The sequence below is a fragment of the Nicotiana tomentosiformis genome, chromosome 2, assembly GCF_000390325.3.
Source record: "Nicotiana tomentosiformis chromosome 2, ASM39032v3, whole genome shotgun sequence".
NCBI lineage: Eukaryota > Viridiplantae > Streptophyta > Magnoliopsida > Solanales > Solanaceae > Nicotiana > Nicotiana tomentosiformis.
The window spans coordinates 113,942,894-113,968,349 of record NC_090813.1 but is presented as its reverse complement, the minus strand read 5'-3'; the positions used below and the strand labels follow the sequence as shown (position 1 = coordinate 113,968,349).

At 39.6% G+C, this 25,456-nt stretch overlaps 1 protein-coding gene across 1 annotated transcript; it reads right to left on the bottom strand.

Moving 5' to 3' along the window:
* Positions 1-14,935: 14,935 nt before the first annotated feature.
* Positions 14,936-16,150, bottom strand: LOC138905429 (uncharacterized). The gene is made up of 4 exons (XM_070193954.1): positions 15,992-16,150; positions 15,734-15,795; positions 15,362-15,581; positions 14,936-15,121 (listed from the first exon to the last, which is right to left on the bottom strand). Exons 1-4 carry the CDS (start codon positions 16,148-16,150, stop codon positions 14,936-14,938), a joined length of 627 nt encoding a protein of 208 aa, XP_070050055.1.
* Positions 16,151-25,456: the final 9,306 nt, after the last annotated feature.

The following is a 25,456-nucleotide window of genomic DNA, read 5'->3' as shown; positions in this document are numbered from 1 at the left end:
TTGATACACTAGGTTAGGTGAGGCACAGGGTGCCGATCTCGCACTTAAGTTCGAGGCGTGATATTAACCAATATATCATCAATATAAACCTCCATTGATTTTCCTATCTATTCTCCGATCATCCGATTTACTAGGCGTTGGTAAGTGGCATCGGCATTTTTTAGTCCGAATGGCATTACATTATAACAGTAGGTACCGTACTTAGTAATGAAGCACATTTTTTCCTGATCGCCCGGGTCCATCCGAATTTGGTTATACCCGGAATACGCGTCGAGAAAACTAAGAATCTCATGGTCGGCCATCGCATCGATCATGCGATCGATGTTGGGCAAAGGGAAAGAGTCCTTGGGACATGCCTTATTCAAATCTTTATAGTCTACACACATTCTTAATTTATTCTCTTTTTTAGGGACTACCACTACGTTTGCTAACCAATTCGGGTAATTAACCTCCCGAATGGACTCTATTTTAAAGAGTTTAGATACCTCGTCTTTGATGAATGCATGTTTGACTTCGGACTGAGGTATCCTTTTCTATTTGACTGGATGGAACTTCGGGTCCAGGCTCAGCTTGTGAGTGGTTATTTCCAGGGTGATCCCTGTCATATCAAGGTGGGACCAAGGAAATAATCCACGTTATCCATAAGGAATTTAACGAGTTTTTTCCTGAACTCGGGACTTAACCCCGTGCCCAGGTATTACCTTTTGATCGGGCAACAGTTTTTCGACCGTCGATTTGGTTGCGTCGAAGTCATCGGGGATTATAATAGACCTGGGAACGTCGTAGCTGTCATCTTCATTGGTCCCTAGTTTTTCCAGTTGGGTCGAGGCCGATGTTGGTAATTTCTATTTGGATTTTTCCTCGGTGACCGAACCCATACCTTTTGTCATTGTAAATGAGGATATCGGGACCTTTCAACACTTGGTGCAGATTCGAGGGTACTGCCATCATGTTGTGGATCCATGGCCTCCCAAATAGAGCATTGTACCTCATATCTCCTTCGATTACATAGAACTTGGCTTCCTGAATGGCCCCGTCGGCGGTCACCGGTAATGTTATTCCCCCTTTAGTGATCTCACATGCCATGTTGATCCCGTTTAGAACTCAAATTGCATGCACGATTTGATTTTGTAGACCAAGCTATTCCACGACCCTCGATCTGATGATGTTGTCTGAGCTGCTTAGATCAATTAACACACGCTTAACTCAAAATTTATTTATGAGTACATATATTACTAGTGCATTATTGTGGGGCTGCATGATCCCTTCATCGTCCCCATCATTGAAAGACAAGGTTCCCTCTGGCACGTAATCCTGAGTCTGTTTTTCCCTTGTGATGGATATTTTGGTGCGCTTCAGCATCGGCCCCTAAGGAATGTCGACCCCACCAACGATCATGTTAATGACGTGCTGAGGTTCCTCCTGCTCGATCTGGTTATTAGAATCTCTATTCCTGAAATGATTCTTAGCTCGATCGCTCAGGAACTATCGAAGATGTCCGTTGTTGAATAGCCGAGCTACTTCCTCTCTTAATTGTTGACAATCCTCTTCTGTGGCCGTGAGTGCCATGATAGTTGCATATTAGGTTAGGTTCCCTTTGGACTGGATCAAACTGTCGAGGTCGAGGCCACTTGTTGTCTCTGATGCGTCCGATGGAGGATACGATAGCAACAACATCGACATTGAAGTTACACTGTGATAACCTCGATGCTTCCTTAGGACCGATGGCCTGTCAAAACCATTTTTCCTCATGAGTCCCTAGTTATTTTGACTCCAATCGATTCTCCTTTCATTTATCACAGGGTTATGTGAAGATCCGTTACCCCGTCAATCACCGTTATACGGCTAATATCAATCCCTACTTGGCCTTGGATCACAATCAATGTCTTTTTTGGGCCTGTCACTATCTTGGACAAGATAAATAGACCCGGAAGGGGCCCCAACTTGATCATCTTCAACTCTAAGTTTTGACTGATATCGGTTATGCACATCGGCCCAAGTTACGGCCGGATATTCTACCAAATTTTGCTTCAACTGTTGCGAAACCAACGAGCTTCGAGTATTAAGTCCTTGGGTAAAGGACTGAACGACCCAATCATCCGCGAACGGAGGCAGGTCCATCAGTTCCATTTGAAACCGGGACACGAATTCTCTGAGCATCTCATTATCCCTCTATTTCACTTTGAAAAGGTCTGACTTCTTGGTCTCGACCTTGATAGCCCCGGCGTGTGCTTTTACGAAGGAATCTGAGAGCATAGCAAACGAGTCAATAGAATTAGGAGGTAGGTTGTGATACTATATCATAGCTCCTTTTGACAAGGTCTCCTCATATATTTTTAGCAAGACAGATTCAATCTTATTATCTTCTAGGTCATTCCCCTTGATGGCACACGTGTATGAGGTCACATGTTCATTTGGGTCAGTTGTCCCGTTGTACTTAGGAATTTCAAGCATGTGGAATTTTTTAGGGATTGACTTTGGGGCTGCGCTCGGATGGAAGGGTTTCTGAACAAACCTTTTGGAGTCTAGGCCTTTCAATATCGGTGGCACTCCGGGGAATTGATCCATCCTCGAGTTGTAAGTCTCCACCTTCTTCCCGTGGGAATCGATTTTCTTTTCTCCCATTTCCACCCGCTTTTTCAATTCCTCAATCATCTTTATTATCTCGGGGTTGGTTCTGGGCTCAGCTTCATTTGGCCTATTTGTGGCTGGTTTATTTCTGCGAGTGTTTTCCCGGGATGATTCGGGCTCAACTCTACTAGAAGCACAACTCCAGTTCTCTCGTTGGGCTATCGCTGCATGTTGAGCCTGCAACATTTCGAAGATCACCCGTAAGTTGATCCCATATCCTTCACCGTCACGAGCATTTTGAGTTGTCGACCGGACTCCTCCACGGATTCTGTTCTCAGGATCGGTGAGCAAATTCATGTTGATGTCCATATGTGAGATGGCGTCGATCAGGTCAGCGGCCGGAATTCCGTTGGGATCGGCCAGGGGAGGGGGTACCTCGTTACCGGCCGCTATATTTTTATTCTCGCCATGGTGGCCAGACTCAGCATCCGTGTTTTAGAGGGGCATATTAGGAGTTCGACATTTTAAACGCGGACATGAAACCAAAGACACTTCAAAAAACAAGTGTGAGGTAGGGTGTGTTATGGAAATTTGTATCAAATTACCACTATTATTCTTAGCCCCACGGTGGGCGCCAAACTGTTTACCTTCAAAATCGAATAACAATTAAATTTGTAAGTGATTTTAAGGATACGCACATTAATTTGATACAAATCGATAAATTAAGTCATATTGAACAAACAAAGATAAGATGGATTCAAATCACACAATGAGGATGATTTCAGCCTAAGTGAAATATTCGCCCTCGATCGGGGCTCGCTATGGCTAGCACTGATGAATAAGAGAAAGAGCTAATAAGTGAGAAAATAATAATATATTGCTTTAGAATGCGTGTTACGGTCCCCTTAACGAATTATCAGACCCCCTTTATATAGTAGGGGAATCCTACAATAGGTACAACTCTATAAAATGTAAAAAGTCCTTTGATTAACTGATTGTCGGTTCTTCACCGATACGTGCCGAGATCCCCGTCATGATATCCGGCCTGTCATGAATATTACGGCCTTCCGTTGGCCGTGCTCGATTGCCTGGAAGTGTTCTTCGATGTCGCTAAAGGCTAAGACCGATTCCGAACCATGACCCCAATATTCTCGAGGGCGGGCGTCATACCCCCGGATTCTGATTCGATGAGACTTTTGCATCGATTTTGGTCTCCTGTCATCTTGTCTCGAGCTTGCCTTATTTTATCGGAGACTGGGGTGTACCATGAGCCCGGTTTTACCCGTATACATTTGCACTTACTTGAAGGTGGTTTAATTTGCAGCTATCTACGGAACAACTACCTTATGCAGTTGAAATTCAATTTACAAATCTTGAGGTCGCTACATTTGAGGCGTATATATGTGCATGAAACCTGTTTCGGTTTTGATACAAACAAATGAATTTAACTTCTATAAGTTAAAAGTATAAAAGTATTTTTACTATCATTTAAAAAGATAACTACCTGCCTATAATAAAGGGATAGAAGCTGAAATAAGACATGCAACCTACTATAACAAATTAGATTCACATAAGAATGGCAAGTGGGCCGGTCCGGGACCGCGGTTCAAACGGGCTAAGTGGGCCTGGGACGATTCTTGGCTTTGGAACCGGTAGAACCGGGACCATTTGGCCCGCCAAGGGACCGGGTCTGGACCGGTCCCTTGGCGGGCCAAACAGTCCCAAAGGTAATTGTTTTTTTTAAGAAAACTAGTCGTTTGAAAAATTTTAAAAACAGCCGTTGGGCGCTCAAAAATAGTCGTTGGCTATTTAGAAAATAGTCATTAAACCCCTCCCCAATTTTGTTTTAATCCCAAACTTTTTACAATTATACTTTTTTCCTATTTTTAACTATAAATACCCCCTCATTCTTTCATTTTTCTTACAAAATCAATATCAAACTATCACAATCTCTCTCTAATTTTCTACTATAATTGCTACTATTGCTTATTTTATTCTAAAAAATAGTTCAAAAATATTGAGATTGTTACAATTTGTAAAAAGATTGTGAAGTACGTGAATTGAACTATTCAAGTCTTCAATGATAATCAATTTTCAACAAGTCGTTCGTCAATTTGGTAAAATCGTTCCAACTCTTAAGTCTTAATATTATTGTTTTTATTTGTTTTATTTGTTTTATTTATTTGCTATTACTTGATTAATTAAGATGGCTTCCTTAAAAAAATATTTTTCCAAAAATAAGAATAAGGGAAAATCCAAGAGTGGCGAATCAAGTGGTCATGCTGTTCCTCCTCCCCGAATTAGGAGGTAGGTTGTGATACCGTATCATAGCTCCTTTTGACAAGGTCTTCCCGAATTTTTCAGCAAGACAGATTCAATCTCATTATCTTCTAGGTCATTCCCCTTGATGGCACACGAGTATAAGGTCACATGTTCATTTACGTGAGATGTCCCGTTGTACTTAGGAATTTCAGGCATGCAGAACTTTTTAGGGATTGGCTTCGGGGCTGCGCTCGGAGGGAAGGGTTTTTGAATAAACTTTTTGGAGTCTAGGCCTTTCAATATCGGTGGCGCTTCGGGAAATTGATCGACCCTCGAGTTGTAAGTCTCCACCTTCTTCCCGTTGGCATCGATTTTCTTTTCACCCGTTTCCACCCACTTTTTCAATTCCTTGATCATATTTATTATCTCGGGGTTAGTTCTAGGCTCAACTTCATTTGGCCTATCTGCGACTGGTTCATTTCTGCGAGTGTTTTTCCAGGATGATTCGGGCTCAACTCTACTGGGAGCACGGCTTCAGTTCTCCAGTTGGGATGTCGATGCCTGCTGAGCCTGCAACATTTCGAAGATCACCCGTAAGTTGATCCCATATTCTTCACCGTCACGAGCATTTTGAGTTGTCGGCCGGACTCCCCCCGTGGATTCAGTTCTTAGGATCGGTGGGCAAATTCATGTTGATGGCCACGTGTGAGCTGGCGTTGATCGGGTCAACGAATGAAATTCTGTTGTGATCGAGGGAGGGGGTAGCTTATTAATGGGCGCTATATTGTTATTCTCGCCATGGTGGCCAGACTTAGCATCCGTGTTTTAGAGGGAAAGATTGGGAGTTTGAAATTTTAAACGCGGACCTGAAACCAAAGACACTTCAAAAAACAAGCTTGAAGTAGGGTATGTTATGGAAATTTATATCAAATTGCCACTATTATCCTTAACCCCACGGTGGGCGCCAAATGGTGTACCCTAAAAATATGATAACAATTAAATTTATAAGTGGTTTTAAGGATATGCGAATTAATTTGATACAAAGCAATAAATTAAGTCAAATTAAAAAAAACAAAGATAAGATGGATTCAAACCACACAAAGAGGATAATTTCAGCCTTAGGGAAATATTAGCCCTCGATCAGGGCTCTCTATGGCCAGCACTGATGATCATGAGAAGGAACTAATAACAGATAAAATAATAATACATTACTTTAGAATGCGTGTTAAGTCCCTTTAACGAATTATCAGACCCCCTTTATATAGTAGGGGAATCCTACTCTAGGTACAACTCTATAAAAGGTAAAAATTCCTTTGATTAACTGATTGTCGGTTCTTCACTGATATATGCCGAGATCCCTGTCGTGATATCCGGCCGGTCATGGATATTACAGCCTTCCATTGGCCGTGCTCCATTGCCTGACAATGTTCTTCGATGTCGTTCAAGGCTAAGACCGATTCTGAACCATGACCCTGATATTCTCGAGGGCGGGCGTCATGGCCCCTGATTCTAACTCAATGAGACTTTTGCCTCGATTTCGGTTTCCTGTCATCATGTCTCGAGCTTGGCTTATTTTGTCGGAGATCGGGGTGTACCATGAGCCCAGTTTTGCCCGTATACAGTTGCACTTACTTGAAGGTGGTTTAATTAGCAGCTATCTACGGAACAACTACCTTATGCAATTGTAATTCAATTTACAAATCTTGATGTTGCTGCATTTGAGGCGTATATATGTTCATGAAAATTGTTTCGGTTTTGATACAAATAAATGAATTTAACTTCTACAATTTAAAAGTATAAAAGAATTTTTACTATCATTTAAAAAGATAACTACCTGCCTATAGTAAAGGGAAAGAAGCTGAAATAAGACATGCAACCTATTATAACAAATTAGATTCAAATAAGGGTGGCAAGTGGGCCGGTCCGAGACCGGGACTGGCCCGGGACCGCGGTTCATATGGGCCAAATGGGCTAAGTGGGCCGGGACCGGTAGGACCGGAATATGTGGGCCTGGGCCGATCTCGTGGGCCAGTTCTTGGCTTTGGAACCGGTAAGACCGGGACCAGACCGGTCCCTTGGCGGGCCAAACGGTCCCAACGGTAATGTTTTTCTTAAAAAAACTAGTCGTTGGGCTGTGAAAAATAGTTGTTGGCTATTTAGAAAATAGTCTTTTAACCCCCCCAACTTTATTTTAATCCCAAACTTTTTATAATTATACTTTTTTCCTATTTTCAACTATAAATACCCCTTTATTCTTTCATTTTTATTACAAAATCAATATCAATCTATCACAATCTCTCTCTAACTTTCTTCTATAATTGCTACTATTGCTTACTTTATTCCAAAAAATAGTTCAAAAATATTGAGGTTGTTACAATTTGTGAAACAATTTTGAAGTTGGTGAATTTAAGTATTCAAGTCTTCAACGATAATCAATTTTCAACAAGTTGTTCATCAATTTGGTAAACTCGTTCCAACTCTTAAATCTTAATATTATAGTTTTTGTTTGCTTTATTTATTTGCTATTACTTGATTAATTAAGATGGCATCCTTAAAAAAATAATTTTCCAAAAATAAGAATAAGGGAAAATCCAAGAGTGGCGAATCTAGTGGTCATGTTATTCCTCCTCCCCTGCCCCCGGCTCCCCAAACCAAACCCCATATCCGTCCTACACCTGTTATTCTTGATAGCGATAATAATTTATTATAATTTATCGAGAGTCAATTTTGCCATAATATAGCACCCGGTGAACAATTATACCATGAATTAATGAATGCTCTTTATTCTAATAATTATAATATTGTTGATGGAAATGATGATGAGGAAATTGATCTTGATTAAACTCAACCGGATGATGATACACCCACTAGTACTGCTCCTGATGTTTACCCAAATGTTATAGACTTTCTTACCACTACGCTAAATCCTGCATTTAGTAACATTTTTCATGTTAGATGTATTTGTCATATTTACCATTTAATTATGGGTGATGGTAAGAGAATTTTAAATATTAAAGTTGAAAAGGTTAAAATGGCTCTTAACTAGCTTTTTTATTCAAACTGTAGAAGTAGACTTAGAGAATATTTTAAAAATTGCGATAAATGTGGCCTAAGATAAAGAAAGGTTCCTAAACCTTGTCCAACTAGATGGAATTACATATATGAAAGTTTGATTATTGCATATAAATATAGAAACCCCATAAACTCAACGTTTAATGCACATGTAAGTGATGATGATGAGTACCGTACGAATGGGGATTGGGCTAATGTTAAAATGCTTGTTGATTTTTTTTAAAAATTTCATACTGCTACAAATGAATTTTCTAGGCAATATTATCCTACTATTTATAACTGTTTAGTTTATATTGCAGAACTTGCTAATTTGTTTGCTCATTTTACGAAGGGCGGGAAAATTTATAAATTTGCTATTGATTATATGAGAAAAAAGTTTTAAAAATATTTTTTTCCTATTCCCCCTATTTATGGTGTTGCTGCTTTGTTAAATCCTTGTATGAAATTAGGAGGTCCTCAATTTTGGTATGAAACTGTTTATAATGGTTTAGCACTTGAAGATGATGAGTTGTCTCAACTTCCGGTAGCAATAGCCTCAATTAGAATAAATGCTCAAACTATTTATAATGCTTATCAAATTGCATTAAATCATGCTAGATCACATGTAACAACCCCTTATTCTTCTTATTCTCATTCATCTAAAAGAACCGCGGGAGTAAGATCACTTAGTGCTTGGGTGGGGTTTAGGGGTTCTCAAGGTTCTTGTAGTAGTAATTTTTCACAACTAAATAAGCTTGAAGTTTATTTGTTGCAGGGAATTGAGGAAGTGAATCTCGATGGCTTCTTTAATCTTTTGCAATGGTGGAAGGACAAAGAAAAATACTTTCTGGTTCTTTCAAAGATGTCCCGAGACATTTTGACTATTCAAGCTACAACAGTGGCATCGGAGAGCGCTTTCAGTCACGCAAGACTTCAACTCGATGATTATAGATCGTCTACGAGGAAGAGCTTGGAAAAATTAATACTTTTCAGAGATTGGATCCGTTCGGTAAGAAAAAATTTGGACTTGCTGAATCACAACTAGAAGAAGACGAAGCTTATGAAGAAATGCTAGCTGAACTTGCGGAGGATGCTGCTTCACCCGACAATGGAAGCGGCGATGACCAAGCTACTTTTCTACCACCACCAATGGAAATTCCTTCGGACCTTGAAGGATTTATGAAGTTTGTAAGAGATACTATGTAACTTATATGAACAAAAATTAGTATGTATTATGTAACTTGTATTTTGGCACATCTTGATTAGTTTCTTTTTCTTCTCAATGGTGGTATTAGCACCTTGTTGTGCTCATTCCATAGGGGGAGAAGACTAAGAAATATATTGCCATATTTTTTTAATGCTATAATAAAATTACAACGCATTGCTTTGAATATCTCTTTACAATATTTTTCCTTTTAAATTTGAATTAAAATATTTAGGTCACAATTCTATAATAAAATTTAAAAGGCATTGCCTTAGATATTTTTTTAACATCTTTTTGTATCTAATTTCAATATAATTTTTTTTTAAATATATATATTTAGCCGTTGGGCCCACTTAGCCTGCACGCCCGATCCATTTAGCCCAGAAATCATTAGTTCGTGGGCCCGGTCCCGGGCCGGTTCCTACAAAAAAGACCATTTAGCCCGGGACCATTTATTTTGGGACCGGCCCTGGACGGGGACCGTTTATTTTTTGACCGGCCCTGGACGGGGACCGTTCGGACCGGCCCACATGCCATCAAACAAGTCTATAAAATTAGAAGGTGGATTGTGATACCATATCATAGCTCCTTTTGACAAGGTCTCCCCAAATTTTTTCAACAAGACAGGTTCGATCTCATTATGTTCTAGGTCATTCCCCTTGATGGTACACGTGTATGAGGTGAGATGTTCATATGGGTAAGTTGTCCCATTGTACTTAGGAATTTCAGGCATGCAGAATTTTTTAGCGATTGGTTTCGGGGCTACGCTCGGAGGGAAGGGTTTATGAACAAACCTTTTGGAGTCTAGGCCTTTCAATATCGGCAGCGCTTCGGGAAATTGATCGACCCTCGAGTTGTAAGTCTCCACCTTCTTCCCGTTGGCATCGATTTTCTTTTCTCCCGTTTCCACCCACTTTTTTCAATTCCTCGATCATCTTTATTGTCTCGGGGTTGGTTATGAGCTCAGCTTCATTTGGCCTACCTGCGACTGGTTCATTTCTGCGAGTGTTTTTCCGGGATGATACGGGCTCAACTCTACTGGGAGCGCGACTTCAATTCTCCAGTTGGGCTATCCCTGCCTGCTGAGCCTGTAACATTTCGAAGATCACCCGTAAGTTGATCCCATATTCTTCACCGTCACGAGCATTTTGAGTCGTCGACCGAACTCCCCCCTAAGGATTCTATTCTCAGGATCAGTGGGCAAATTCGTGTTAATGGCCACATGTGAGCTGGCATCGATCGGGTCAGCGATCGGAATTCCATTGGGATCGGGGGAGGGGTGGGTACCTCATTATTGGGCGCTATATTGTTATTCTTGCCATGGTGGCCAGACTTAGCATCCGTGTTTTAGAGGGGTAGATTGGGAGTTCAAAATTTTAAAGGCGGACCTGAAACCAAAGACACTTCAAAAAATAAGCGTGAAGTAGGGTGTGTTATGGAAATTTGTATCAAATTGCCACTATTATCCTTAGCCCTACGGTGGGCGCCAAACTGTTTACCCTCAAAATCAGATAACAATTAAATTTCTAAGTGGTTTTTAGGATATGCGGATTAATTTGATTCAAAGCGATAAATTAAGTCAAATTAAACAAACAAAGATAAGATGGATTCAAACCACACAAGGAGAATAATTTCAGCCTTAGTGAAATATTCACCCTCGATCGGGGTTCGCTATGGCCAGCACTGATGAACAAGAGAAAGAGCTAATAAGAGAGAAAATAATAATATATTGCTTTAGAATGTGTGTTGCGGTCCCCTTAACGAATTATCAGACCCCATTTATATAGTAGGGGAATCCTACTCTAGGTACAACTCTATAAAAGGTAAAAAGTCTTCTGATTAACTGATTGCCGGTTCTTCACCGATACGTGCCGAGATCCCCGTCGTGATATCCGGCCAGTCACGGATAGTACGGCCTTCCGTTAGCCGTGTTCGATTGCCTGATAATGTTATTCGATGTCGTTTAAGGCTAAGACCGATTCCGAACCATGACCCCGATATTCTCGAGGGCGGGCGTCATGCCCCCGGATTCTGACTCGATGAGAGTTTTGCCTCGATTTTGGTCTCCTGTCAACATGTCTCGAGCTTGGCTTATTTTATCGGAGACCGGGGTGTATCATGAGGCCGTTCTTACCCGTATACATTGTCACTTACTTGAAGGAGGTTTAATTAGCAGCTATATGCGGAACAATTACCTTATGCAGTTGAAATTCAATTTACAAATCTTGAGGTCGCTGCATTTGAGGCGTATATATGTGCATGAAAATTGTTTCGGTTTTGATACAAACAAATGAATTTAACTTATATAATTTAAAAGTATAAAAGAATTTTTACTATCATTTAAAAAGATAATCACCTGCCAATAATAAAGGGATAGAAGCTAAAATAAGACATGCAACCTATTATAACAAATTAGATTCACATAAGGGTGGTAAGTGGGTCGGTCCGAGATCGGGACCGGCCCAGGACCGCGGTTCATATGGGCCAAATGGACTAAGTGGGCCGGGACCGGTAGGACCGGCATATGTGGACCAGTTCTTGGCTTTGGAACTAGTAAGACCGGGACCATTTGGCCCGCCAAGGGACCGGGACCGGACCGGTCCCTTGGCGAGCCAAACGGTCCCAACTGTAATTTTTTTCTTAAAAGAACTAGCCGTTGGTTTGTGAAACATAGTCGTTGGATATTTATAAAATAGTCGTTTAACCCCCCCACCCACCAACTTTGTTTTAATCCCAAACTTTTTATAGTTGTACTTTTTTTCTATTTTCAACTATAAATACCCCCTTATTCTTTCATTTTTCTTATAAAATCAATATCAATCTATCACAATCTCTCTCTAATTTTCTCCTATAATTGCTACTATTGCTTAATTTATTCCAAAAAACAGTTCAAAAATATTGAGATTGTTAAAATTTGTGAAACAATTGTGAAGTTAGTGAATTAAAGTATTCAAGTCTTCAACGATAATCAATTTTCAACAAGTTGTTCGTCAATTTGGTAAACTCGTTCCAACTCTTAAATCATAATATTATAGTTTTTGTTTGTTTTATTTATTTGCTATTACTTGATTAATTAAGATGGCTTCCTTAAAAAATTAATTTTCCAAAAATAAGAATAAGGGAAAATCCAAGAGTGGAGAGTCTAGTGGTCATGTTGTTCCTCCTCCCCTGCCCCCTGCTCCCTGATCCAAACCCCATATCCGTCCTACACCTGTTATTCTGGACTTGCTGAATCACATCTAGAGGATGACGAAGCTTACGAAGAAATTGTCGCGACCCAAACCGTTGGGCCGCGACGGGCACCCAGTGCCTTACTCAACCGAGTACCAACATTACATATCCTTGTTATCATACTGTCATTGGCAAATGGGCCAAACGGGTTGTCATGGGCTAACCAGAATAAACATAAGGGAATACTCAATATAAGACGACCCAATCTAATATAAAAACTTATACATTCGACATACAAGCCTATAAGGCCACAATGATCGCTCGTACACTGAACATAGGCCGATAAGGCCATACAATCTTTCATATACATGACATTTGTCTACAAGCCTCTAAGAGTACATAAATATCATAAAGGTCGGGACAGAGTCCCGCCATACCAATCAATACATCTCCTAATCATACTGACCAACTAGCAACTCCAAAGCAAATGGAGCGCACCGAAACCTTCCGCTGAGCTGATAGCCTACTTGGAGGACTTTCAACCTGTCTAACGGGACATGCGAGCATTAAACACAACGTCCCCAGGCAAAAGGGACGTCTGTACAAATAAAGTACCGAGTATGTAAGGAATGAATAGAATAATTGAAAGCTAAAACTGAGATGATAATATAATAACTGAAAGTAACTGGGAGTCAAAAATAATATGAAGATATGCTTACGTGCTGATACTGGCTCATCTCTCTCAATGTAGTAAGTAAAATATATGTTTGGTCCTATAAGGCTCGGTATGTGTAACTGCTCTGCCGTAGTAGGCTCGCTCATAGGCGCTCGGCCATACTAGGCTGTGTATCTCGGCCATCCTGGGATCGCTCATAGGCTCTCGGCCACAGTAGGCTCGGTATATAACTTACCATATTATCAGAAGTTGCCCAATATGGGCTTGTCCATCGATTGTAGCTCGATGGTGGTGAAAATATTGTAATACTATATATATATATATATATATATATATATATATATATATACACACACACCCTGTGCTCTCTTGACTGGAAGAAAAAAATACTTAACTGAATATAAAGTCCCGATAAGGGAGAATAATGTAACTTCTGAAACTAGTATAATTTGCATAAATTCATGAATACGAACTTCTCTTTATGTCTCGTTATCAAACATATGTAGTTACGGGATCATGCCAAAATGAAGGAAAAGTTTAGCCTTAACATACCTTAACTCCGTTGAGTCCTTAATACCTTCCAAGAAATTCTTCAAACAACTCAACTCAATTTACCACATCATAAGGAGATTCAAAATCAGTGCTGAGTAAAGGCTAAGTTCGCAACTTAAACTAGTAGCTCGTTTACGTAAATTTGGGCAGCATCTCCCCTGTAACTAGGTCCTCTTCTAATACCATATACCAACAACAATAAGAACACAACAATAGAAACATGTAAGCATCATTTTCCAACCTTATCTCCATCACAATATACCACAAAACAGCCCATACACCCTAATTACTTCATAGATAAAACGACAACCAAAGTAGTGTAAAACAACCTAAAAAATATAACGACGAATGACCAGCCCTCCATTCCGTAATTATGTGGTGTTTCTCCATAACATTTGTCATTAAAAACTCTATTAAACAGTAGTAGAATAGACAGACCAAAGGCAACACGAAACAACCCACAAAACAGTCAACTACAAGTGAATAACTCGAACTCACGACTTTCGATCACCGTCCCGTGAAATCTAACTATTAAGAAACGACTTTATAAACCTTACTTGATATTTAAATACTTAAATACATAAAGTATAAGTTTACTTAACTATTAAGTACTTTCCAAAACTCAAACTACAAAGAAAAAGAGAGGCGATATAGCGATACTTACGTCGTAGGGATCGTTTTAATGTTATCGTTTCTTGATTCCGTGACCGGGATGATAATCTTGTTTGAATCTCTTGCAGAGAGCTTAAGAGTAAATTTAGGGGTCTTATTTGGTTGTGTGTTCTGGTAAATTGCAGAAAGAAACGAGTAAGGATATAAATATCCATTTTGTTTGAAAAGTCAAAAGGTGCTACTTGGCACCCTAGCATTGGTCCTTCTTCCAACACTTCTAACTTTTTATCCAAGTGTCGTATGAATGAACGGTTAAGAGATTTGAAAACTAAATTCCAAGACCTTCAATTTGGTATATAATATTTCCCAAAAAGACCTCATATAACATACGAAATGTATATCTCAAAAAGCTCTGTTACAAGGCAAATCCTTAATCGGTTTTTCCGCAACTTTAATCCAATTTTTTCCAAACTTCCTATTTTATATCAAAACATCATATATAGCCATATTATGACTTTAAAATAATTTAAATCATGATTAAAAAGTCTCATATTCATTACGTCACCTTGGGACGCACAGGGTGTAACAATCCTCCCCCCTTAGAAACATTCGTCCTCGAATGTTAAACTCCCAGAAATCTATAGAAATTTTGGTAGAGTCTCTTCTGTAATGGTAATACTACTAACATGTCACACATAAAACCCAACAATACAAATCCACACAGGACCACAATCATCAACAACACCAATGGCCTCGCACGACCAATAACAATAACTAACATAAGAATCAAGTACCATATACGTACCAAAAGGTTGTGATGTCTCAGTCTGGTCCTCCTATGAAAGTGGAAACAAGTGAGGATACCTAGTCTTCATTGCTTCTTCAGCTTCCCGAGTCATCTCCTCCACATTATTGCTAATCCAAAGTACGTTAACCGAAACTACATCCTTAGTTCTTAATCTCTGAACTTGCCTATCTAGTATAGCAATGGGAGCTTTCTCATATGATAGTTGCTCTGTAACCTGAACATCGTCAACTAGAATAACTTTAGAGGGATCTCCAATACACCTACGGAGCATAGACACATGAAATACTGGATGTACAGACTCCAATTTGGAAGGCAAGTATAACTCATATGCTACTTGGCCTACTTTATGTATAATCTTATATGGTCCAATGTACAGAGGGATAATCTTTCCTTTCTTACCGAATCTCATAACGCCTTTCATCAGTGATACCTTTAGGAATACCCAGACATCTACCTGAAAGTCCAAGTCTCTCAGTCGATTATCTGCATAGAACTTTTGACGACTCTGAGCTACTAATAGCCTTTCCCGTATAAGCTTAATATTCTCAACTGTCTGTTGTACCAACTCTGGTCCTACTAACTTAGTTTCCCCAACCTCGAACCATCCTATAGGAGCCTTACATTTTCGTCTGTAAAGAGCTTCGTATTGAGCCATCTGAATGCTGGAATGATAACTATTATTATATGCAAACTCAATAGGTGGAAGATGATCATCCCACTTACCCCTAAAGTCCATCACACAAGCCCGTAGCATATCCTCCAGTGTCTGAATAGTACATTCAGACTGACCGTCTCTCTAGGGATGAAATGTCGTACTAAGACTTACCTGGGTCCCCAATCCTTTTTGGAAGGACCTCTAGAAATCAGATGTAAACTGAGCACCTCTATCTGAGATAATAGATATAGGGACACCATAATGTCGTACTATCTCCCTAATGTAAAGCCTTGTATAATCCTCTGCTGAGTAAATAGTCGTGACAGGTAGAAAATGGGCTGCTTTTTTAAGTCTATCGACAATAACCCATATAGAATCGAACTTACGCTAGGTACGAGGTAAGCCTATGATGAAATCTATGTTAATCACTTCCCATGTCCAAGTCGAAATCTCTATAGCTTGCAATAATCCATCGGGTTTCTGATGTTCAATCTTAACCTGCTGACAATTAGGGCACTGAGCAACAAACTCTTCTGTATCATTCTTCATTTCGTCCCACCAGTATATTCCCATGATATCATGATACATCTTCGTTACTCCTGGATAAATAGAATAACTAGAATAGTGAGCTTCTCCCATAACCTGCTGGTGCAACCCTGCCACATCAAAACACATAATCGACCTCGATATCTAAGGACTCTATCTCATGTAATCTCTAATGGTGTATTCTCCTTTTGAGGGAATGTATCTCTGTAATGAGCTAGCACAGGATCCTCATACTGTCGTTCCTTCACTTTAGTTACTAAAGAGGATGTTGTTGTGTCCTGAATAGTAACCCCGGTATCACCTAAGTCCTGTAATCGAACTCCAAGACTAGCTAGTTCATGAATCTCATGGGCTATCCCACACTTCTCTGGCTGTAAATATGACATGCTACCCATAGATCTACGACTGAGGGCATCGTCTACTACAATCGTCTTCCCCGGATGGTATAAAATATCAACGACATAGTCTTTCAATAGCTCCAACCATCTCCTTTGCATAAATTTAATTCCTTTTGATTGAAGATATATTGAAGTCTCTTATGATCCGTATGGATATCAACATGAATACCATACAAATAGTGCCTCCACATCTTTAGTGCATGAATCATCGCGGCTAACTCTAAATCGTGGGTCGGATAATTCTTCTTGTGCTTTCTTAGTTGTCTTTAAACATAAGCAATTACTTTTCATGGTCGTTCTGCCACTTGTTGCATGAATACATGTCTTATCTCATTGCCCACAAATACTGGAATTTCCTGTAACTCATATGATCTCAAATATCATCTTTTGATTTTTTTTTCTCGTTCATTAGTCACGATAGGTGCCACTTTTTTATGGAGTGCATACAATATTGTTGTGAAACTGTTGTTACAAGACCATTTCTTCCTTATGTCGCTATGCTTAAGTTGAAGCCTTCTTACTTATTCCCTCATCTAGTCTTTCTTTGTAGTACTTAAGAGAGACCCTTTGACTTTGTAAAGCTGCGAGCTTATTACATCATATACCCGAAAGAATTTTTGATGTTCTTACTCGCCTACAAATATCCTTAGTTACTTACCTTCGCGCCCTTGTGCTCGTAAGGTTGATTCTGAACTGAAATTATTGACTGTCTTCTTAATGGAAGCATTTTTTTTGTAACACTTATACGGTACCTTTAACACCCCCAACTCCTATCTGAATATTTCTCAAGGATTACAATGTCATCTTATTTTCGAGATTGAATTCCCTATGTTGGGTTTCTATGTTTATCTTGCACAACCTACTATTTTGTTTGTATTCTCTTGTTTAGCCATGACTAGGCTCTTCCTGAATCAACTACTAACTACACGTTAGTCCATTCTCATATCTATATTCTATGTAATCTCTCTTGGGTGATATCCTGTCTTAACTTACCCCACACACTGGCTCCTTATGTATCCAGTGTTCATTTGCACTTATTTATCAATAACATCTAGTGATAGAACCATTATTGTCTCTCCCCATCGTCATGCTTACATAATGTTCTAGAGTCGTATCATATCTGTAGGATCTGAATAAATGCAATCTCATTCCTTTCGCCTTTCTACCACATTCTTCCTTTACTATTCCATAGTTACCTGCACCACATAACTCCGATTTAATATCATATCACACCATCTTCCCCCTTTAGGGGAGTACTAACATTTATTGCTATGAAGATTTACCTATAAATGTTTCACTTTTTCATATTTGGCGTCTTTTCACATCTTCACAAACTCTTACTTGCCTTGCGGTAACCCTTTTATACCAGGTATAACTGAATTTCTTATACACGAAGGTGACACCTAGTATAACTGGCACACTTAGTCCCTTAAGCTTAACTCTGCTCACATCGCTTGTTTTAGGAAAGCGCCTTCCTAAATAACCTTTAAAGGTTATTCTTCTGTTGTCCATTCAATTATCGCCGGAAAGCGATCTCTGAAATTCTCACGATGTCAACTATTATCAAATCCTTCGGTCCCGAATTCGTGTTCAGTTTATCTTATTCACTAGCCCATACTAATTTCTATTACTCCGGGGGTCTAACTTTTTCTTCTGGTAATCACGTATGAGTCACCAACTCATTTCTCGAAATGGGGACATGACTTTATGGCTTATACTCTTTTATTGTCTCAAGGCCTGTAACTTCTTGTCTTTTCCTTCACTTGACTATAGAATCTGTAGTCCTGTCATATTTTGATTTTTACCGATATCATCCATTTATCACATTTTACTCATAATGCTTCATTTACTTTCTTCTTATTCTCATGCTAATATTTCTATCACCTTATTATGAAAACCTCTTCAAAACATTCCTTCACTTTTAGCCCCCTTGATTCAACTCACTGGCTCTTCGGGTCGCCTAACACTCTCTCTTTACTCGGGACGAGAGCCATACAAAGGTAAATATTTACCCCTTCTAGGATTCAAATGCCAATCTTATGAAATTTCTGAACATTCTAGTATTCACATCTAATTGTACTATTCTAGAGTGCACCATCTGGGTGTCTCACAAGGAGAACTATTACCACGTTTGCAATATCCCTTGGAAATGTGAGGTAATGATAATAATCCATCCATAATTTTGGGCTACTCTAACCCCAGCTGGATGCCGATATCCCATTATTCTCTTAAATTATATATGTTAGCTCCCACAGGGCATAACTGAAATGAGTGTTGTCAAGTGAATTTATCTTTGTTATTGTTGAAGGTAACTCATAAGGCTTATATTTCTCTGCCTGAATTGTAAATACAGATAATCTTCACTAACTGAGTACCTCGTATCCTTCTTCACCTAGCTTCTTTTACTTGTTGAAATTTGTATCTACCTTCTAATTATCTCGTTTCTTTTTACCATAGGGGTAGATAGATATTCATGCCTTAGGGCTCCTTATCAAGAGGCTCACACGTCGTAGTACACACATATCTACTGAAGGCCTTACATTTAATCATCATAAGCATGACGCAAAATCTAGTTTATCGGACTCAACTCTTCCACAGCTACATAAGTGTGGTGCACAATACACTCATAAACAAGACTCTACTAGACACGGTATGTAGACTCCCTAGGACATAACTTCTCTGATACCACTTTTATCGCAACCCAAACCGTGTGTTATGGAAATTTGTATCAAATTGCCAGTATTATCCTTAGCCCTACAGTGGGCGCCAAACTGTTTACCCTCAAAATCAGATAACAATTAAATTTCTAAGAGGTTTTTAGGATATGCGGATTAATTTGATACAAAGCGATAAATTAAGTCAAATTAAACAAACAAAGATAAGATGGATTTAAACCACACAAGGAGAATAATTTCAGCCTTAGTGAAATATTCACCCTCGATCGGGGCTCGCTATGGCCAGCACTGATGAACAAGAGAAAGAGCTAATAAGAGAGAAAATAATAATATATTGCTTTAGAATGCGTGTTGCGGTCCCCTTAACGAATTATCAGACCCCATTTATATAGTAGGGGAATCCTACTCTAGGTACAACTCTATAAAATGTAAAAAGTCTTCTGATTAACTGATTGCCGGTTCTTCACCGATACGTGCCGAGATCCCCGTCGTGATATCCGGCCAGTCACGGATAGTACGGCCTTCCGTTAGCCGTGCTCGATTGCCTGATAATGTTCTTCGATGTCGTTTAAGGCTAAGACCGATTCCGAACCATGACCCCGATATTCTCAAGGGCGGGCGTCATGCCCCCGGATTATGACTCGATGAGAGTTTTGCCTCGATTTCGGTCTCCTGTCAACATTTCTCGAGCTTGGCTTATTTTATCGGAGACCGGGGTGTATCATGAGGTCGTTCTTACCCGTATACATTGTCACTTACTTGAAGGAGGTTTAATTAGCAGCTATCTGCGGAACAATTACCTTATGCAGTTGAAATTCAATTTACAAATCTTGAGGTCGCTGCATTTGAGGCGTATATATGTGCATGAAAATTGTTTCGGTTTTGATACAAACAAATGAATTTAACTTATATAATTTAAAAGTATAAAAGAATTTTTACTATCATTTAAAGAGATAACCACCTGCCTATAATAAACGGATAGAAGCTAAAATAAGACATGCAACCTATTATAACAAATTAGATTCACATAAGGGTGGCAAGTGGGTCGGTCCGAAATCGGGACCGGCCCGGGACCGCGGTTCATATGGGCCAAATGGGCTAAGTGGGTCGGGACCAGTAGGACCGGCATATGTGGACCAGTTCTTGGCTTTGGAACTAGTAAGACCGGGACCATTTGGCCCGCCAAGGGACCGGGACCGGACCGGTCCCTTGGCGGGTCAAACGGTCCCAACTGTAAAAAAATTTTAAAAGAACTAGCCGTTGGTTTGTGAAACATAGTCGTTGGCTATTTATAAAAAATAGTCGTTTAACCCCCCCACCCACCAACTTTGTTTTAATCCCAAACTTTTTATAGTTGTACTTTTTTTCTATTTTCAACTATAAATACCCCCTTATTCTTTCATTTTTCTTACAAAATCAATATCAATCTATCACAATCTCTCTCTAATTTTCTCCTATAATTGCTACTATTGCTTAATTTATTCCAAAACACAGTTCAAAAATATTGAGATTGTTACAATTTGTGAAACAATTGTGAAGTTGGTGAATTAAAGTATTCAAGTCTTCAACGATAATCAATTTTTAACAAGTTGTTCGTCAATTTGGTAAACTCGTTCCAACTCTTAAATCATAATATTATAGTTTTTGTTTGTTTTATTTATTTGCTATTACTTGATTAATTAAGATGGCTTCCTTAAAAAATTAATTTTCCAAAAATAAGAATAAGGGAAAATCCAAGAGTGAAGAGTCTAGTGGTCATGTTGTTCCTCCTCCCCTGCCCCCGGCTCCCTGACCCAAACCCCATATCCGTTCTACACCTGTTATTCTGGACTTGCTGAATCACTTCCAGAGGAAGACGAAGCTTACGAAGAAGTTGTCGCGACCCAAACCGTTGGGCCGCGACGGGCAGCCGGTGCCTTACTCAACCGAGTACCAACATTACATATCCTTCTTATCGTACTGTCATTGGCAAATGGGCCAAACGGGTTGTCATGGGCTAACCAGAATAAACATAAGGGAATACTCAATATAAGACGACCCAATCTAATATAAAAACTTATACATTCGACATACAGGCCTATAAGGCCACAATGATCGCTCGTACACTGAACATAGGCCGATAAGGCCATACAATCTTTCATATACATGACATCTGTCTACAAGCCTCTAAGAGTACATAAATATCATAAAGGTTGGGACAGAGTCCCGCCATACCAATCAATACATCTCCTAATCATACTGACCAACTAGCAACTCCAAAGCAAATGGAGCGCATCGAAACCTTCCGCTGAGCTGATAGTCTACTTGGAGGACTCTCAACCTATCTAACGGGACCTGCGGGCATGAAGCGCAGCGTCCCCAGGCAAAAGGGATGTGAGTACAAATAAAGTACCGAGTATGTAAGGAATGAACAGAATAGCTGAAAGCTAAAACTGAGATGATAATATAATAACTGAAAGTAACTGGGAGTCAAATATAATATGAAGATATGCTTATCTGTTGATACTTACTCATCTCTCTCAATATAGTAAGTAAAATATCTGTCTGGACCTATAAGGCTCAGTATGTGTAACTGCTCTGCCATAGTAGGCTCGCTCATAGGCGCTCGACCATACTAGGCTCTGTATCTCGGCAATCCTGGGCTCGCTCATAGGCGCTCGACCACAGTAGGCTCGGTATATAACTTACCATCTGATCATAGGTTTCCCAATAGGGGCCTACCCATCGATTATAGCTCGATGGTGGTGAAAATACTGTAATATTGTATATATATATATATGCTCTCTTGACTGGTAGAAAAATATACTTAACTGAATATAAAGTCCCGATAAGGGAGAATACTGTAACTTCTGAAACTAGTATAATGTGAATAAATTCATGAATATGAACTTCTCTTTATGTCTCGTTATCAAACATATGTAGTTACGGGATCATGCCAAAATAAAAGAAAAGTTTAGCCTTAACATACATTAACTTTGTTGAGCCATTAATACCTTCCAAGAAATTCTTCAAACAACTCAACTCAATCTACCATAGCATAAGGAGATTTAAAATCAGTGTTGAGTAAAGGCTAAGTCCGCAACTTAAACTAGTAGCTCGTTTACGTAAATTTGGGCAGCATCTCCCCTCTAACTAGGCCCTCCTCCAATACCATATACCAACAACAATAAGAACACAACAATAACAGCATGTAAGCATCATTTTCCAACCTTATCTCCATACAACCCACAAAACAACCCACACACCCTAATCACTTCATATAAAAAATGACAACCAAAGTAGTGTCAAATAACCTAAAATATGTAACGACGAACGACCAGCCCACCATTCCGTCATTATATGGTGTTTCTCCACACCATTTGTCCTCCAAAACTCTATTAAATAGTAGCAAAATAGATAGCCCAAAGGCAACATGAAACATCCCACAAAATGGTCCACTATAAGTGAATAACTCGAACTCACAGCTTCCGATCACCGTCCCGTGAGTTCTACCTATTAGAAAATGATTTTATCAACCTTCCTTGATATTTAATCACTTAAATACAGAAAGTGCACGTTTCCGTGCCCGGGATGACAATCTTATTTGAAGCTCTTGTAGAGAGCTTAAGAGAAAATTTAGGGGTCTTATTTGATTGTGTGTTCTGGAAAATTGCAGAAAGAAACGAGATAAGGATATAAATATCCATTTTGTTTGAAAAGTCAAAAGGTGATACTTGGCACCCTAGCATTGGTCCTTCTTCTAACGTTTATAACTTTTTATCTGGGTATCGTATGAATAAACGGTTAAGAGAGCTGGAAACTAAATTATAAGACCTTCAATTTGGTATATAATATGTCCCAAAAAGACCTCATATAGCATACGAAATATATTTTTCAAAAACTTTATTACAAGGCAAATCCTTAGTCGGTTTTTCCGCAACTTTAATCCGATTTTTTTCCAAACTTCATATTTTCTATCCAAACATCATATATGGCCATATTATGACTTTAAAATCATTTAAATCATTATTAACAAGTCTCATATACATTACGTCACCTTGGGACGCACAGGGTATACCAGAAATGCTAGCTGAACTTGCGGAGGATGCTGTTTCGCCCGACAATGGAAGTGGCGATGACCAAGTTACTTTTCCGCTACCACCAATGGAAATTCCTCCGGACCTTGAAGGATTTATGAAGTTTGTAATAGATACCATGTAACTTGTATTAACAAAAATTAGTATGTATTATGTAACTTGTATTTTGGCACATCTTGATTAGTTTCTTTTTCTTCTCAATGGTGGTATTAGTACCTTGTTGTGCTCATTCCATAGGGGCGAGGAAGACTAAGAAAAATATTGTCATATTTTTTTAATGCTACAATAAAAATGCAAGGCATTGCTTTGAATATCTCTTAATAATATTTTTGTCTTTAAATTTGAATTAAAAGATTTAGGTCACATTCTATAATAAAATTTATAAGGCATTGCCTTAGATATGTTTTTAACATCTTTTTGTCTCTAATTTTTATTTAATTTTTAAAATATATATATATATATTTAGCCGTTAGGACCACTTAGCCTGCGGGCCCGGCCCATTTAGCTCGGGACCATGAGTTCGTGGGCCCGATCCCAGGCCTATTCTTACAAAAAGACCGTTTAGCCCGGGACCATTAGGACTGTTTATTTTGGGATCGGAACCGTTTGGACCGTCCCACTTAGCCCGTTTAGGGACAGGACCAACCCACATGCCAGCAAACGAGTCTATAGAATTAAGAGGTAGGTTGTGATACCATATCATAGCTCCTTTTGACAAGGTCTCCCCGAATTATTTCAGCCAGATAGATTTGATCTCATTATCTTCTAGGTAATTCCCCTTGATGGCACACGTGTATGAGGTCACATGTTCATTTGGGTCAGTTGTCCCGTTGTACTTAGGAATTTTAGGCATGCGGAATTTTTTAGGGATTGGCTTTGGGACTGCGCTCGGAGGGAAGGGTTTCTTAACAAACTTTTTGGAGTTTAGGTCTTTCAATATCGGTAGCGCTCCAGGAAATTGATCGACCCTCGAGTTGTAAGTTTCCACCTTCCTGTTGGCATCGATTTTCTTTTTGACCGTTTCCATCCTTTTTTTCAATTCCTCAATCATATTTATTATCTCGGGGTTGGTTCTGGGCTTAGCTTCATTTGGCCTATCTGCGACTGGTTCATTTATGCGAGTGCTTTTTCGGGATGATTCGGGCTCAACTCTACTGGGAGCGCAGCTTCGGTTCTGCAGTTGGGTTATCACTGCCTGCTGATCCTGCAGCATTTCGAAGATCACCCGTAAGCTGATCCCATCTCCTTCACCGTCACGAGCATTTTGAGCTGTCGACCGGACTCCCCCACGAATTCTATTCTCAAGATAGGTAGGCAAATTCGTGTTGATGGCCACATGTGAGCTGGTGTTGATCGGGTCAGCGATCGAAATTCCGTTGGGATCGGCCGGGGAGGGGGGGTACCTCGTTACCGGGTGCTATATTGTTATTCTCTCCATGGCGGCTAGACTCAGCATTCGTGTTTAGAGGGGCAGATTGGAAGTTCGACATTTTAAACGCGGATCTGAAACCAAAGACACTTCAAAAAATAAGTGTGAAGTAGGGTGTGTTATGAAAATTTGTATCAAATTGTCACTATTATCCTTAGCCCCACGGTGGGCGCCAAACTGTTTACCCTCAAAATCGGATAACAATTAAATTTGTAAGTGGTATTAAGGATACGCGGATTAATTTGATACAAAGCGATAAATTAAGTCAAATTGAACAAACAAAGATAAGATGGATTCAAACCACACAAGGTGGATAATTTCAGCCTTAGTGAAATATTCGCCTTCGATCCGGGCACGCTATGTCCAGCACTGATGAACAAAAGAAGAGCTAATAACAGAGAAAATAATAATATATTGCTTTAGAATGCGTGTTGCAGTCCCCTTAATGAATTATGAGACCCCCTTTATATAGTAGGGGAATCCTACTCTAGGTACAACTCTATAAAAGGTAAAAACTCCTCTGATTAACTGATTGCCGGTTCTTCACTGATATGTGCCGAGATCCCCGTCGTGATATCCGGCCGGTCACGGATATTACGAGCTTCCGTTAGCCGTGCTTGATTGCATGACAATGTTCTTCGATGCTGCTCAAGGCTAAGACCGATTCCGAACCATGAACTAGATATTCTCGATGGCGGGCGTTATGACCCCCGGATTCTGACTCGATGAGATTTTTGCCTCGATTTCGGTCCCTTATCATCATGTCTCGA

What these genes read in the sequence shown, in the direction of transcription:
- LOC138905429 (XM_070193954.1), bottom strand. Translation starts at nt 16,150, where the DNA reads ATGTATCATGATATCATGGGAATATACTGGTGGGACGAAATGAAGAAT. An exon ending in TTTCGACTTGGACATGGGAA is followed by an intron (nt 15,796 to 15,991) that starts GTGATTAACATA and finishes CTATTATCTCAG; the next exon opens with ATAGAGGTGCTCAGTTTACA. An exon ending in AAAAAGGATTGGGGACCCAG is followed by an intron (nt 15,582 to 15,733) that starts GTAAGTCTTAGT and finishes ATATAATAATAG; the next exon opens with TTATCATTCCAGCATTCAGA.